A 17937-nucleotide genomic window follows, 5' to 3' on the forward strand; every position below is an offset into this window, starting at 1 on the left:
GACATCAGGAAACGCGGTTGAAACCCGGAAAACATGACCGCACCCCTCGCCACACGCCCATAGATGGGGGTAGTGTGAAGATGTAGATCGTGGATGGGCTTGTGGTGCGAACGAAAATCGGATAGCCCAAGGTTATTCCCCATGAATATCCTCATGAAATAGGGATGCGAACACTGGTGGAGGTGGATGAATTCTGTTATTTGGGAAGCAGGATCACTAGCAACGAGAGAAGTGAGAAAGAAATCATCAGCAGAATGCCCCAAGCGAAGAGAGCATTCCACAAAAAAGAGACCTGCTTACAGCGGGAAACTTAAACATGGAAAAGAAACTATGAAGCTATGAAACAAAACTACGGGGAACATGCACAATTTTTTAAGTACTAGAATAAGAAGGTCTCTACTTCAAATGTACTCGCCGAAAATTTCGCGGATGAATAATGCTTTTTAACTGAGTTATGAGTCTTTAAAAATAGACCTTAATCGGCTGCTTGAAAACACGTCATCGGAGCGTGACGTCACGGCACGGCATCCACTGATGACAGACTGAGGAAATGGATAGAAAATCGATGAACGAGGGCTCAAATGCAAATTTGGCGGATTTAATTGCTGTTTTAACGCCAAAATGCAGACTGTGAATATTTTGGGTTGCCAAGGCGTTGTTGAAACAAAAAGAGGGGATTGTTTGGGGAGATTTGGAAAGATTACATGGAAATGAGTTGGTTGCAGATTGTGATCTACGCTGGACACCCATATCATTTGGTCAGTGGAATAAGTGTATTGCAACATGGATATTCAATAGACAAACGTGTGAAAACCATACATATTGTGTTTAGTACCCCGCCACTCAAGTACCTCTATTTTCTCGCCGTAGAAGATTTTTGCTTTTGCAAATGAGATATTTGGAGTCGTGAGAAAATTTTCCATTCAATGAGACTAACTACCATGATGAACAAACTTCATGCATGTTCCCCGTTTATAAGAACCTACATTTGAAGTGTGCTTCGACACGGAAGTAGGGCATGGACAATGACCGCAGCGGATAAATCAAGAATAACTGCTTTTAAAATGTGGTGCTACAGAAGAATGATGAAAATCAAATGGATCGACCGAGTTAGTAATTAGGAAGTCCTAAGGAAAGTAGGAGAGAAGAGAAGCATCATGATAACCTTAACGAGAAGACGGAACAATCTGATAGGCCACATCTTGAGACATGATGGCCTGATGAAGATAATCATGGAGGGACAAGTGGATGGTAAGAATGGAAAAGGAAGCCCTAGAACAAAATATGTGGAATATGTAGAGAAAGATGTGAAAGAGGAGAAATAGGTGAGTGTGAAAAGATTAGGTGATAGGAGAACTGAGTGGAGAGCTGCGTTAAACCAATCTTAAACCAACTCAAGCTGATGGTGAGCAGTGATGATGATGATAATCCTTATTGCAACACTAGGGAGTTATGACCCCAGTAGTTCATCGGCTAAGCAAATGCAGCGTTTTAACTAAAACAGCCTCCTAAACATCTCCTATCTCGGCCTCTCCGAGTCCTTGTCGAATAACAACATACACACACCATCTCCACGGCAACAGACTCTCTTCCGCTGGACCGTAATGAGACAAGAGCAGCCATCCATCTCGATCGCAAAAGGCGTCTCCAAGGCGTGGCCATCCGTCACGCGGCAACAATGAACGCGGCTTCACATCGCCGAGGGTGTGTTCGGGGATGCGGTCGCAAGCGAGTCGTCGCGAAAAGAGGTTTAAAATCATCGAATCTAGAGGATTGAGGAGAGAAGTTTTTTTGGAGATATAATCCGATGGGTGTACCTCTTCGGTGCACTGATGTCATTCTCTTGATATTGATGGCCTCCATGGATGCGGATCCGAATAATAATCTTCCCTCATCCTTCTATTGTGCGGGCCACTCGGAAAATGCTTCTGCTCTGAAGATTCGTTCATGAGTTGAGAGATTTATGCAGTTTTCCAACTCCATCGGGGATTTATAATGCTTTTTGCTGATATTAAAAAATGTTTCAGGAATATTAATTTTATAATACAATTTTGATTGAGCTAGAGATGAGACCGGTTTATTAAAAATAATATGATTAAGGATAATATAAAGATAGGCCTAAGAAAAAAATATGAATTAATATTGAGGAACAAAATAGCTTTTATAAGCATTTATAGAAAATATAATAGTTCGACCTGAACGCCATCTTTAATTATTCTGCTGAACTATAATAGCAAATTGCCGTACTTAAGGCGTTGACATTGAAATGATTTTTTTTCTTATCATCGCATCGATATCTTTTCCGGAGTTCACTTCTCAAGTCCATATCAAATCCACGTTAGTTTTTATTGCGCGGTGTTTTCTTCGACGATTCACGATTGGAACTAATAAAACACCCTTGCAAATAGCACGAATAAATAAATACGACACTTCATCAGTCACGCTTACTTTAAACGTTTAATTCTTCGCTAACCGCACCAGATTACGCGCTAACGTACCGATTTATAAATGAATGCAATCTCACGCTACATACTACCGATAATTTCTTTCTCATTTTTTTCCCATAGGTCGGCCTTCAGTTGCGGTATTTAATGCCTTAAAACGTAAACATTAAGTCTTTCAAGTCATCGTTATCACATGCGCAATGGGAAGTTCTGAGAGCAAATGCATGTAAGATCAGCATCATCATAACCATTGGTCAACAATTCCAAGATTGGTTTGACGCAGCACTCCACTCAATTCTCCTATCAGCTAATCTTATCACACCTACGTATTTCCTCTCTTTCACATCTCTCTTTACTTGTTCCATATATTTTGTTCGAGGTCTTCCTTTTCCGTTCTTGCCTTCCACTTGCCCTGCGACGATTGTCTTCATCAGGCCATCATGTCTCAAGATGTGGCCTACAAGGTTGTTCCGTCTTCTTATTAAGGTTTTCATGAGGCTTCTCTTCTCTCCTACTCTTCTTAGGACTTACTCGTTACTAACTCGGTCGATCCATTTGATCTTCATCATTCTTCTGTAGCACCACATTTCAAAGGCCTCTATCCTTACTTTGTCTGCTGCGGTCATTGTCCATGCCTCACGTATAGGAGCATACTCCAAATGAAGGTTCTTATAAATTGTTTCTTTACTTCCATATTTAAGTTTCCCGCTGTAAGCAGGTCTTTCTTTTGGTGGAATGCTCTCTTCGCCTGGGCTATTCTGCTGATAATTTCTTTCTTACTTCTCCCGTCTCTAGTTATCTTGCTTCATCGAAGGAAAAGTGTTTCGCGCTACTGTGCAAAAATTCAATAAGAATAAATAAATTATATACCCCTAATGTTTCGCCGTCATGTCATTCTTTCTGTCGTTGCCACACCGCCGATAACAAACGAAGCCGATTCAAAGTAAGCCTTACAATATCATAGCTCGTTTTTGTTCCTTCAACAGCGATTTGAAAATCATCGCAACTTTAATTGCTAGAATTATTTTCAATACGAGGCAAAATGAAATTTTCCTCAGGATTCACTATATTAAGGCATAAAATTTCGCTAATGAATTACTCATTGTTCAATACTGACCCCTAAAAATACTCCATTTCATCCAACTTGCAAGAAAATGCTTACATTTCTAAGGTTTTCTAAAAACAAACAATTTTTATTATGTCATGCCAAACATTATTCCATGGAATGCTTTGTTTCTTCAACAACTCTGGAAAATATGTATTCCAGTTGCGGGAAATGATCTTTCTACAAAGACCGATCGATATCTCGGAGATATCAGCTAGGGGAATATCTCGATACAATTTCGTGTTTGTGGTACTGTTTGAGGCGAACTAATACACTATAAGCAGTTGAGTATTTCACCTACAGAGACTCGGTAATGGCGTATTTAAAGAACGAATTTGAATTTCTTGATGATACATATATCTAAAAATAATCCAGAATACTTGAACATTCACTAGAATATTAAAATTTATTTGAAAAAATCTGCATCTGCAGCAATCCATTCCTCACTCGAAAAAGTGATTACAAATATTGGATTATAAAATTTTGGCACGCATGCATTTCAATCACTTTTTAACCATATTTCAAAGACGGAGCAAATGAGGTCTTAGTTTTTTTTAAGTGGCTTAACATAATAATAGAGAAAACACCTACGTCTTCTGTACGACCAATAAAACAAATAAAAAGGTGAAATCCAAAGAAATTGATTTTCATTTGAATTTTAGGCTTTTAAGTGCTAATGTCAAGACAATACCGTATGGTGTTGCGCAATACCTGAGATTAGCAATTTATTCTCTGATTAAAAATGATCTTTTCTCCATAATGTATGCAATATGCAATGTAAGCTTTTGATTTAGTTTTGCTTGTAATAACTTATCACTGAATAATTCCCCAGAAACTCCAAAAAAGTACAAATATCTTATTATATGTTCAAGGTAAACCAACATTATCCTTGAACATCCCGTCAAAATTTGAGGATAAAATCTAAAGAAAATGTGTTAAACTCACAACAAACATATTTTGAGGAATTTATTTTCCTCACTTTACCAATCACAAGAACGTTCCACAAGTTTTTATATAACTTTAATCCATTAACTACAAAATACCTTTACGATTTTTTGACGTTAGGAAATAAAAATGTTTTTGGACTCATATTTTTTGCATATTTTACACAACTTGTAGCATTTGTGGCATACTTTAATATATTATATTATCCACGATTTGGACCTTACTATGGCATTTAAAAAAACTTTTGGCAGTAATGAGAACGTGAACATTCTCATTCACGAAAATAAAGGAGCCGTAGAATATGTGGCAGAGATATTTTTAATAATAATGATAAAAATAAGTAAAATTTCTCAAAAAACGATTTTATCCATAGTTTTACATGGTATTTTATCACACCGAAAATTATGGAGGGTATATATTATGACATAATTGATTTATTCTAGTTCTAGAATAGTTCTAATTCACTTTGAGGACCATGCGTGAGTTAATCACATAGTCCAGAAGTCCCGCCAAGCACCCTCATGATTTTCCCGGAAAATATAGAATATATATGATCGAGGCTTCATATTTTTCGCATCTTCCACGAGGCCTTCAGCGATTGCGGTTTTATTCCCTTTTTTCACGATTTTGGATTATTTTGAGACCTAAAAGCCACATTATAAAACTGCATGTAATATTGAGAACGCGAAAATTTGCATTTGCAAAAATGAACGAGTCCTGGAGGATGTGGTAGAGATATTATTACTGATAGATATAAGTTAATTTCCTCACATTAAATATTTGTTTCCATTCAAACTCATGGTATGTTATCATATAGAAAGGCATGGAAGGGGTATTCAATGTAGTTGACCCTTGAGCGGAGGTTTTAATTCACTGAGAGCGGGAGGTTATGACACAGCGGAGTGGTTCCGGATAGCAGCCTTGGGGTACTCCCGGAAAACGCCCTAGTCGCCGCAGACACACGCTCGCCGAGCAAATAAGCCGGTGGCGAAGGGGTGAGCGGTCGCCCGCCCCTGAGTGTCAATGGCCCCGGGATATTTCCTTCCACAAACGAAGTGGTCCATTTCCCCTCCCACTACAATCACACCCTCCGACATTCGACGCTGATTGAGCGATGCGAGAATTGAGGGAATGGGGAGGGGCACTCCGGAGGATAATCGAATGATAATCAACAAATTGGTTAGGATGGTGCACTTCCCCTTTCACGGGGGAAGACCCTAAGGGTATTCGGGCGCGTGGCTCCTTTTATAGGGAGCGGTGCGCAGTGGCATTGTATGTGGGGGAAGTGGCTCTTGCGGGGGAGTGAAGGTTCCAGGAAGGGGTGGGAACGGTAAAGGGTGCCTTCCCAAATGGGGTTTTCATGCTTTGCCTCCCTCCCTGCACCCCCTGTGACACTAACACCCCCTTTTCGACAGCAAAAACCATTCCACCCCTCCATCTACCCCGGGGCGGAAAAACCACACCTCTCTCTCTCCAACCAACATCCAGTCTCCACTCGGAAGAGCCCCAAGTGAAGAAGCAAGGAGGGCTACGAAAAAAAGGGTCGATGATGGAGAAGCTATTTGATTTATTAAGGGGAGTCGTTTTCGAGTGGCGAACCCTTAACAGGATCTTTCAATCAGAAGCTATATCGCATTTCTTTCCTCTCGCGTTATTTCTCTCTAAGTTTTTTTCCTCTGCACTTCAAACGGGGAAATAGCGGTTTTTCTGATCCTCTCCTAATGGATGCCATTACTGGGTCCAACGGAGTTACATGAAAATCAATGTGATGAAAATTGGCATGTAGTTTAAGACTGCGAAAGGGGGATGCCAAACTATTTATCTATATTATGAAATAGTTGAACTTATTTCAGTGAATTTAAGTTCTTTATCAAGACGTTAGCGTTTTGGATATTCAAAACTGCGTGCCTCAAAATGATACTATAATAATTTTTCGTCAGTATTAACGAACTGGAAAAATATGAGCGCGAAGATGAAACAGATATCACAAAAGGTGATCTAATTTTCATTATAAATATTTGAAATTATCAAATACTACAAGACTATGATGGATTTTAAATTACTATTATAAGACGAAATATTTTAAATTTGAAAGGAGAACACTATACTGGATTTAACATTTTTTTTCTCAAATTGAATTGAGGGAATAACTCAGATATTTATGGTAGATTCACTTGAATAAAAATACGAAATTATTTCACGATAATCACTTCGGCAGAGTTGAAGGAGTTGCTATAATTCAATGGACACTTCGTCTCTGTACCTCGTCTTACTAAACTAGCACAATTTAGCAGGGTTAATCATGCCAAACATTCATGATTTTAGGTCAAATATCCGAATGCTAGTTTTACGACCCCCCTCCTCTCTGCTCTTCAAGAAGTAAGTAAAGTAAGTTTTTATATTTACGTATTCCTTCCCTTTCATGCACTATGCAACTTGTCCTATGTGATTCATTCGAGTATTTCCTCTACTGTTCTTCCCTGACACCTTCCCGACCTGTGATGTTCATCAGGGCATCATGCCACTTGATTTGGTCGATTAATTCGTCCAGTCTACAGCAGTGTTACCTTCAGCAAGAACCTCGTGAAATTCCTTGAGTTAATTAACTACAAATCCACGTAGAACCTTCAAGTAGTCCCCTCAGGGAAATCAACAAGGATCTAGGAATATGAGCTGAGCAGGCTGGATGTCACTCACTAATTGAAGAAGCGTTTGTCTTCTGACTGTGTTACCTCACCTTCATAACCTAACGTAGGAAGATTATTTCTCCCTGCTAACATTGTATTGACATACTTTTACCTTTGAGTACTGGCGCGGTTTTTTGAGACGTTATTACTGGCGCTGAGACATAACAGATCCCCAAATTAATTATTTAATTTCTCAATAACTTCTGATGTTTTGTCAAAACCACCGTGCATTTTTGAAAGCTTAAACTGTTTTCAGCAGTTATAGATAATTAGATTTTGATATTTTTAATATTTATTATTTTTTCACATTTTTAGAAAAAACCTTGCATTCTTCTGTGAAAATGTATAGGTGCTCATCAACTCATTCACCTCGGCGGGCCACATTAGCCAACTCATACAGCGCTAGGGCCGCATATGTATTTCAGGATCAATAACAGGAGAATCATACAAAATACTACCGCAACTCTATTATAATTATTATTATTTAAAAAGGCAACTGAGAGAGAAGAAAGAGTTTATTTACTTTAATCCCTGGTACAAACACTCCCAGATACTTGACACCTCTTTGCCTTTACAAGTGCATGAAGAAATGCATGTGGTTAATATGGATGAAGTGCCAGTAAGTTTTGATCTTCCAACTGCAAGATCTGTAAATCTTAAAGGAGCAAAGGAAGTTTCGATTGCGATTGAAGAAGTCATGGTGCCGCGGGCCGCGTGTTTGTCACTCCTGGTATAGGGTTTCCGTAAAATCGCTTCGCTATGTTAAACGGAAATAGGCCTGGCATCCTGTTATTTAAGGGGGAGATTTGTCACCTTATTCGGCGATTCCTCCACAATCCCTCAATTTTATCATTTTATGCTAATCAAACGGCGCTGGTCGCTTGAAATACAAGTTCCCTACACCTGGATCGGAGGAGAGGAGTGGTGGACTAAGGCTGTGACTCCTCCGACACAGGAAAAATAATTACGTGAGTGTCGCCCCGCTGGCTAACCTCACTCGTCCAAATATCCTCGGAGCGAACGGAGGGGGGGGGGGTCTTGGGCATAAGCTTATCCGGGAATTGGGACCGGCACAATATATATATTTCCGAAATGTTAGCAACCATTCGAATCACGCGATATAGTAATATTCGCCAGTGTCTGCGTTGAGATACTCACAGGAGGGGTATCCCATTCCCGGGTGCAGCGAATCCATCGCCGCGGCCGGCATCCCGAGTCCGATGGCCGCGGCCGCGGCGGCGGCTGCGTGGTGGTGGTGCGGATGGTGCGGGTGATGGGGGTGCGGGTGGTGGGGATGGTGGTATGGGTGCGTCGAAGACTTGAGGTAGGAGGCCATGCCGGCAGCGGCAGCCGCCGCGGCAGCCGTCACCGCGGAAACACCAGAGGCAGAGGAAGACCCCCCACCGCCGCCGCCTCCGCCGCCCCCTCCGCCTCCAGCGCCCCCACCTCCACCGCCTCCGCCCCCGCCCCCTCCCGCACCCACCAGGCCGCTGCCGGAGGTCGTGGTGCCGCCGGAGCAGGGCCCGGAGCCGAAGCCGGGGAAGGTCAACTCACCCGAATCCGGGGTGCACCTAGACCAGGAGAAAGGATGCTTCGCGTTAGATCGAGTCAAAAACACTAGAGTACAAGTATTCTAGTATCTAGATGATTCCCCAGCAACCATGGAGAAATAAGGAAGAATGTATGGGATGTTAGGATTAAGAGTGGGCCAAATTCAATCAACAACACTTATTCAAGTACCTAGAAATTATCGAAGTATACAACTACCCCTCCGACACAAAGTAGAAGAATTGCAGGTAAAAAGTGGTATTAACGATTTCTTACACAGAACCAATGACAGCCTTATCAGTATCTAGTGACTAAAAGGTTAATCATTTCCACTACTGGAACCCTAAAGTCAGGTCGGATAAATGAAATTACATCTCACCCCAGGCTACACCACAAGCGCTTGTATGCATTCACAAATTCATGCATATTACAATTTAGACGGCCTTGGTGGCGGCGGGGCTAAGTCATCGCCTGCCAAACCGAACGTCGCGGGTTCGATCCCCTCATCGAGATAGGTTGCTTCAATCAAGGGCATGGTTGTTTGTGATCATACAACATTGTTGTTAGTCAGATTCTCCCGCTGTAAAAAAATTTTGAGTGAGGGGGAAGTTAATTTCACTGGTCCGTGTCATACTGCAAGGATTTTTTTCGTGGTGACCGTAGGTTTTACTAGGGATTGGAATCGAGGACCCTTCGAACAGTTAGCCCAGATCCAGAGATAGAATGTCGGAAAACAAACAACATGAACACCATCCAGGACGGTATGCTTGTTCACATAATTTGGTCAGTACTAATGTAAGGAGTATTTCTTCTTACTCCCACAATGATCATACATGTATTGTACCGTTTTTTCTACGAAATAACTCACCACGCCGAAACATTATATGTTCACTTCACGTCAAGAAGGGTTTGTCTACCTGCCTTAATTATTAATGTTTTCGTCTGGATCCTGGAAAACCCAGACGAATATGTGAGCATTCCAGCCCTTATCTCAGTACTCTGAGCACAACGTCAGTATTGGAATACCTGTTAATGAGTCCATTTAAATTTTCAAAGAAAACGTTCTTATACTTAACGACATCAAACCTTTTAATGGGTCCATTTTTCCTATTTCCATTCCTTTAAAAAGCAATAAAAGGGCATTCTTAAACGCAGTGGTGGATGGCGATTTCTGTTCTGGATGGAGACGGTTCATAACTTTTACGTAGAGCTTTGGATGTATGCAATACTTCTCAGCGAAGTGAATTTGATGTCTGACCTTCATCTGCATACTAAACCGCAAGCCGCCTCAATATGGCGTATGGAAGCGGGTGCTAGGCCCCCACCGTTAACAAATTAAAAAGGAAATGCTAATGCTCTTGTTCCCCCTATCACCTATTAAAGTCCTTCACTGTTCGGGGGAAAAACGAATTCCCATATCTATTCGTTCGGTAAAATATTTCTCTTAATGCATCGTTTCTTTCTGTCCTGGAAGTACAGTGCGGCTGTAATATCATGTTCTCCGTGTCTCTCTGAAAGGTATCCTTCGTTGAATCCTCAAACAAATTAAGCCTATCTCGTAGCCTCCGAGTCTCTAGCGGCTCCCAGCCTAATTCGCTTAACATATGCGTAACGCTTCATGCACGCCAGGAGTAGTTTTTCATGAATCGTGCAGCTTTTCTTTGTATTTATTAAGTTTACGGATTAAGTCTCTCTGCTCGCTGAATATTCAAGGTGCGGTCGGACGAGTGCGAAATAGCACCTCTCTTTCACTGTTTCATTTGTTTACCTTCCAACAACAAGCTTGACGAATCTTAGCGTCTTCAGGCCTCAGACACAATATTTATTAAATATTGATACCAACGATGGGTTCGTTGTAGAGAAGTAACTAATAGATGTTAATTATTTTTTATCTTTGTATTTTTAAGCAGTAGAAATAAACACTTTCAATGGAGATCCAACTCACAGACTGCCACAATTGCAATTTTTCCCGAACTCACGAGAAGGGGGTGTGCCCCCCTCTGTCACCCCCCCTCTGCCCCCTGCTGCCTCCACATTATTCCTGATTTGGAATTGGTTGCTCCTCCGTATGCAGCCATTCCTTAGCCAGCCCAACCGCACCTGCAGTGCTATTCCGTAAAAGAAGGCGTTACGTACGGCTGGTCGTCAGTTTCTTCTTAAGGCTTGCCCCGGACTTCAAATATTCAAGAGTCGAAAGCGAATGGCCCGATCGTAATTCTTACCACTATTTCAAGGGGCAAGTATGAGAATTGTTGTTAATGCAGTAATTTCGAAGCGATTCGGTTAATGTTAGTGACACAACAGCTTCGATATTCTCGCGGGATTCGCTAGAAACGGTGAAATAAAAAACTATTCTAAAATCATGTTAACAAAATATATGGTCCGATCCCGGACGAATTAGTAGGAGAATGCGGATAACGACACAATCAGGAACTATAAAATGTTTATGGGGACAATTCGATACAGAGATTATTAAAAAGCAGGATATTGGAGTGGAGAGGACATGTATGGAGAGCATAAATGAGTAACTAAAGATATCCTGAATTATCAAATTATATGTTTCCGGAGAGAATAAGACCAGAGGAAGAGCGAAGAAAAGGTGGATGGATAACATACTGATAGAAGATGTGTAAGGAATGCAAGCCCGGGAAGATGATTTGAGGGAAGTGTATGGACAGAAGCAGAAGAGAAGACTGGATACTATCCTGGATAGCCTTGGTTTTGACGCCGCGCGGCCCACTGGGGCTGATTTCGTATAGTCAAGTAAGTATCTAAAGTTAGGAAGTCACAAACCATGGTAAACCAGATGTCGCAGGTCTTGACGCTACATTTAAGTAAAATTGAAGACCTAAAAATACATGGTGGCACTAATTCAAGGTTGGTCGGTATCGTGATAAACGTGAGTCCATTCTGCGCGTGACTTTACTTGTGTGCCATTCGTGCGAGAAGTAAACTGAAATGTAAATGAATAAAAAAGATGTATGTACGGGCGACTCAAGCATCGGCACTGGCGCTGCGGATGAATGCCCACTGAGGGTCCTAAGTTTCCATGTAGGCTTCGATGGAGATTTTAAACTGTAGACAGTGGTTCTTCCATTTATCCGCTTTTCTGTGAAATTTTTCCCACACAGAACAGAATACAGCACAGGGGGGCCACAAAAACAGAAAAAAAATCACCATTAAGGGATGGCTGAAAACCATTAGAGTGGACCTACCCATGTCATTCATTTCGACAACGCTGCTGTATTGAATAAAGAAGGCCGCTACTACCATAAGGTCATCAGGGAAGGGATTGAATTAAATAAAAAACTGAGACTTCAACCGTGAGGACGGCTATTGCGTGGAAACGGGTCCTCAAGGATTTTTACCAATCAGAGCACCATTCCACAAAAAAGGCTCCAAAGAAGCTGGAGACCAAATTCTGCATTGGAGCTTCATTGGACCTGAGGAAGCCAACAAGAACGTTGACGAAATGCTGTCAAGGAAAATTGATGAACGCGGAGGAAAACCCGAAAGAATGACTGTTCATTACAATACAGTACCGCCTGCTTCATGGAATCGATGAGAATCGTTCGCGTCGTTAACTACGGAGAGACGGTACATATTATGGCCGCATTCAAGTCATGACCATACGAGAATCGGAATTGCCGTGCTGTGGCTCCTTACCACCTCTCTCTTGTGACCTTACATGAACGAATCCCAATGAAATTTATATTCGAGTACCCTATAAAAGAACACGATGTCATCGCAACCCATTCGAGTTTGCGATAAAGAAATCCAACGATAAAGTTCCTTGAAAAGTTAAAAAATAATAGCGCATGATTTGAGCGAGTAATACTACGTGGCCAAGGCACACCGTCCTAAATCGAAACTTGAAGCTTGTACGTAGTGAAAGGGCCCCATATTAATAATGAAAGACACTTTCAACAACTTTATAAAAATTTCTATTTAATACCGGTTTCGGCTGTTACACCATTATCAAATACCTACTTAATAGCTGAAACCGGTAATAAAATAGAATTTTTTATAAACTTATGGAAGAAACAAAGTGTCTTTCATTATTAATACAGACCGTTATAATTATGGGAGATATTAGTACTCTTAAGTACAGACCCCGGACTCGAGAGGATACGGGTTCGATTCCAGGACAATGGGGATGATTTTTTTCTCTGTGGAATTTCCGCATCAGTATAAGTTCCTCCTCGTGGTGGTGGGGTATTCCTGTCCGGTGGGGTCTTCGTTCGTTCGCCGGGGAGCGGTGCGTGGACGGAAGCCCATGAAATGACGGCGGGCGGAAAAATTGGCCGAGGGGGAGGAAAGAGAAGGGGGTGGGTTGGGACAGTGACAGAGGGGAAGGGGGGAAGAACCGCAGGAAACTCATGTTGGGAGAAATGTTTGACTACAACCACCAACCTCTTACTCTCCAAGGCCCGTGTCTTTGATGAAAATGTTATTTCCCTAGTATCCTTGGATACAACTTAAAATCAACAAGGTTAAATGATCGCGTGATATTAATAACCAGCTGCAGTTTTCAAGAAATGTTTCAGGCGTAAATTTGTAGATTTTTTAATACTGATAATAATTTTTGTATGTGTCAAGCTCTCGGTAAAATTTCGAGCCAATGGACGTATAAGAATTTAAAGTTTCTGGAGGTAATTTATACCTGAAACCGACTGAATTACGAGCGATATGGCTGCAGTCGGACCCAATTCTTTTTCTTCAGTGATTGGTCCAACACTGCGTTAAAGCCATTACGATAAGCTTAATCCACAACTTCATCTACATGCTATCCAGCAAGCCGCTTCTATAGGGGTTTGGTGGAAGTTCCACCAAGCGTTTATTGAAGTCCTATATTGTTCGGTGGAAAACGGAACTATGTAACGCTCTCTACATGCCCGTAGCTGTATTTGTCGAGCCGCGTAGCTTTCCTTTCTTTATTATATCACGGATGAAGCCTTTTTGCACTGAATAACATGGGTTCGATGCATATTCAAGGTGTGATCGGATGAGTGCGAAATAGCACCTCTCTTACATTTTTGCATCCGAAAATCTTCCAACAATACGCTTCACGAATCTTACTTTCTACGGGGCTCTTCCAGAAATACCTCTATCATATATTTGTTCCCTACGATAGGTTTGAAGCCATCGCAATTCCCAAATACCTCAATTAATATGTCGTCTTTATGTTGACAAAATTCACAACAAGCACACGTGGACAATTGGACGACCTCCGCAAGAAATGTAGGTACCGCCGCTCAGCGTAAGTTCCAGCTCCAAATTCGGCTCATTTGCCAAGCACTAGTCAAGTTGACTACTGTAAATACCTTTTAAAAATCATTTCTGACGTTTGCATTGTGCTGAGATGTAAAATTACACTTACATTCCATACCTAACTATGTTTTATTTTGTTTAAATTTTTTGGCGACTTTTTTTGCGTAAATAGAAGATAGACCGAGTGCCTCACTAGACTTCAGCCGATACCGCTCAACTACCTTCAGCAATAACTCAGTGGAAGCAAATTATGATATCAGTATCCGTATCGTTGTTACAACGTCGTAAATGCGTTGCAGCCGTGGGGAAACTCGGAAAGAGCAACAACATTTTGTGTCGGAGCACAAAATTCTGTTGCTCTTCTATGTCGATGGCGTTGTTTGACGTTACCAACAACGCTATTGTACATCTACAAACTACCCTACAAGTCGCCACAATAGGTTAGTTTCCTTCATCAAAGAAAACGAAAGGCATTGATTGCGATTCGTTACCCACCATTAGTGTATTCATAATATACAAATTGTTTGGTTTTAGAAATCCCAGTTTAGACGAATGGCAATTGTCAATTTTATCCTCATTTGAAAAAGGCCAGATTGGCACCCATACGATGCCACTCCACTTGACGTCACAGGGACCTAGTTTCTATACGAGTTGATAGGAGTTTTACATCGTCTGAGATTACCAATGCATGCATGAGGCACAGAGCTCAGGGAAACATGTTTTAATAATCACCTATTAAAACTGGCTACGGTCGGAAAGTTTTCTTCGTTTGATAAGGTATTAATAATCCTTATTTAAGCCAAGCGCTATCAGCTAGCATGGTACTCTGCTACCTGCTAGCATCCTGCATCGTATCAGCGCTCAGAGCCTCGCCCCAAGGTCACCTCAGTTGCGGCAGCGGGAACCAGAACGACGTAACACGGGAGTTTTCCCGGCATTCATACTTAGCCGTCGCGTTTTCGCGCACATGAACATTTTCACTTTTCATTTAATCGTGAAAAATAGATATCGTCATTTAAAAATCTAAAATCGTGAAATACGTACTCCAGGAGTAATAGTTCATGTCTTAGTTCATGGGGCCCCCATAATGCTCGCATCCATCCTGATACACATATGAAATTAGGCATGACAAATACTCAGATTAGTGGAGCCAAAGATTTTTTTCTAATAATGAAAAGTCTATGTTTTCATTAGTTTCTTTATTTACTATATACTCTGCGTAAAAATATTTTATAAAAAAATAAATAAAATGAAGGTGTCAGAACATAAAAAAATCAGATGCTTTCTTAAAAGGGTTGGTTTATAGTTTTTTTTTTTAGATATTTGAGCATTTCAAAGAAAAAAATTCACTAAATAGATAATGGAACCATAATGCATAGTTAAATTTCAATGGCTGTGAAATTCTGACTTTTTATGTTATTAATTCGTATGTTCTTGCTAATTTTTATTAACTTATATTTAGATTTTAAGAGACAGAATAGAGTCAAATCCATTTAAGGGTATGCAATGTCTTGAAATGTTCCGGAATAACATCGCCAGGAGGGCCCCTTCATGAGCCCCATCCGAGGGCCCTAGACCGACCCAGACCCCATGTCTCGGTTAAAAGTACTTTCATGAAGCCTGATCTCAATTACCTCCTCAGCCTCAGCAATCCTGTCCCGGAGGTTGATGAAACGGTAGAGTAATTTGCGATTAATTTGAAACGCTGGTGATTTGCAGCGATATGCTTGAACCAATGGAAATCCGGATAAGACTTCACGCAAAATTCGCCAGGAAATAATTGCATCTAAGTTTTCTTGGATATTACACTATCACTTACACCACTGCGTTTTTATAAAACGCGACCCGGATTTCGATGAGTTATCGTCACCTTCAGGTTTAAATTAAAATCATTTTCTGCTGTACTTTCCTTTCCAAGAACCCGAAAACAATCGTCGTTTGGACCATATCCTTGCTTTGAAGTTCGTCGCAATGAACCTTCGAATGATTTCTTCACGGAGGACATCAGTGAGTTGATATCGTGTAAGATTTAACTGGGGTTCCGTTCGCGCTCAGGGGCTCTATCCACTAAGAGAATCTCTCGGATAGTTCGTGGTTGGTTCTCGGAAAGGCTTCATAATTTCGGAATGAGCTATCCACTAAGCTATCCAAACTTTCCTAACGGAAACTCGTCCGAGAGCGGCCGAAATTACGGAAGGTAACGGAAAATGACTTTCCGTTTCTCGGAATCGGAAAGAGATGTGCCAGCTGCAATCTTATGGGATATTTTTACCTCGAAAGTTGCTCTGCAGAAGATGGTAAGAAGTCGCAAGTACCTACTTTGCAATACTGGCACGTTATGTGTAACCTACAATTATGGAAAATTGATGATTATGTCCGGAGATAGGAATAACATAAAGGTACACAAGAAACTAGTTAAAAACCCAGTTGACTTTGAAGGTATTAACGCTTTTCAACATTGCAGCAAATTTTACATAGTGGATAGCATAAAAGCGCTCCGATTGACGAAAACGGAATCGGAGACGGAAACGGAAAGTTAGATTCCGAAATCTCGGAAACGAAGAGACGTAGTTACTGGATGGGGCTCCAGGTTTGGTGGATGTCCATCTGCCGCCTTCACGCACACATATGAAGACCAGTTCGCATCCTTTGGGGATAATAGTGGAGAGGGGAGAGGGCGCTGCTGCCCAGCAGGGGCGTGCACGGAGTCTAAAGAGCAAGGGCCGGCAACAATGAAAGGGTAATTATCCTGGCTAATCGGCAGGAAAGGCGTCGTGCGGTTGCGGCGGATTGAAAAGGGCCTTCCGTTCTTTGACGTTCGAGGGTCGAAGGGGTTGGTGGGTCGGTTGGATCCTCGGAGTGCTCACCCGCCCGACTGGTGGTGCCCTCTCCTCACCGCTGCCGACAACACCAGGGGGCTTGCGAGGCTGCATTTATTCGCTCGTGCCTGGTATCTTATGCGCTAGTACTAAACCCTTCAAAGTGCAAGGAACATTAGTCACAATTTTTTAAAATAGGGCAGTTTACTTCATCAAAGAAAACGAAAGGCATTGATTGCGATTCGTTACCCACCATTAGTGTATTCATAGTATACAAATTATTTGGTTTTAGAAATACCGGTTTACACGAATGGCAAGGGTCAATTTTATCCTCATTTGAAAAAGGCCAGATTGGCGCCCATGCGATTCCACTCCACGTGACGTCACAGGGACCTAGTTTCTATACCAGTAGATAGCAGTTTTACATCGTCTGAGATTACCAATGCATGCATGAGGCACAGAGCTCGGGGAAACATCTCTTAATAATCACACATTAAAAGTACTTAAGTTCGGAAAGTTTTCTTCGTTTGATAAGGTATTAATAATCCTTATTTAAGTCAAGCGCTACCAGCAAGCAGGGTTCTCTGCTACCTGCTAGCATCCTGCGTCGTATCAGCGCTCAAAGCCTCACCCCAAGGTCACCTCACTTGCGGCAGCGGGAACCAGAATGACGTTACTAGGAGTTTTCCCAGCATTCATACTTAGCCGTCGCGTTTTCGCGCGCTTGAAATTTTTCACTTTTCGTTTAATCGCGAAAAATAGATATCGTCATTGAAAAATATAAAAGCGTGAAAAACGTACTCCAGGAGTAATAATCTTTCGATTTAGGCAATCAAAAATAATAGGAAACCACCCTATTCTCTCAAAACGAAATGAGAAGGTGTACGATTATAAGAATTGGTTCCATTGAAGAATAAGCTGTTGGTTTCTACTTTTTAATTATTTTTATGATATCCTTTAGATATTGCTGTTTCTACATTGTAAAGAACTTTCACTTGAAATGCTGTTTACGGAGAGGAAATATGATAGTTTATAGCAAATCAAAGAGAAGGTCAATTACAACAGGACTTTCGGTTTATCCTTTATGTGTACCTATCCTGTGCAGTTAGTGCGAAAAA

At 41.3% G+C, this 17937-nt stretch overlaps 1 protein-coding gene and 1 long non-coding RNA gene across 2 annotated transcripts in view; both read right to left on the minus strand.

Annotated features, from left to right (window-relative positions):
• Positions 1-8585, minus strand: part of LOC124167002 (homeobox protein OTX2-like) — a 92824-nt gene extending 84239 nt beyond the window's left edge. The window contains exon 1 of the mRNA XM_046544761.1: positions 8340-8585. Within this exon, the coding sequence (XP_046400717.1) occupies positions 8340-8517 (178 nt within the window). The 5' untranslated portion in view covers positions 8518-8585. The remainder of the gene's footprint in view (positions 1-8339) is intronic.
• A 117-nt stretch (positions 8586-8702) lies between these two features.
• Positions 8703-17937, minus strand: part of LOC124167003 — an 82724-nt gene continuing 73489 nt past the window's right edge. Inside the window, exon 3 of the long non-coding RNA XR_006866558.1 lies at positions 8703-8752. This is a non-coding gene — a long non-coding RNA (uncharacterized LOC124167003). The remainder of the gene's footprint in view (positions 8753-17937) is intronic.

This window comes from Ischnura elegans, chromosome 10 (assembly GCF_921293095.1).
Source record: "Ischnura elegans chromosome 10, ioIscEleg1.1, whole genome shotgun sequence".
Classification (NCBI taxonomy): Eukaryota; Metazoa; Arthropoda; class Insecta; order Odonata; family Coenagrionidae; genus Ischnura; species Ischnura elegans.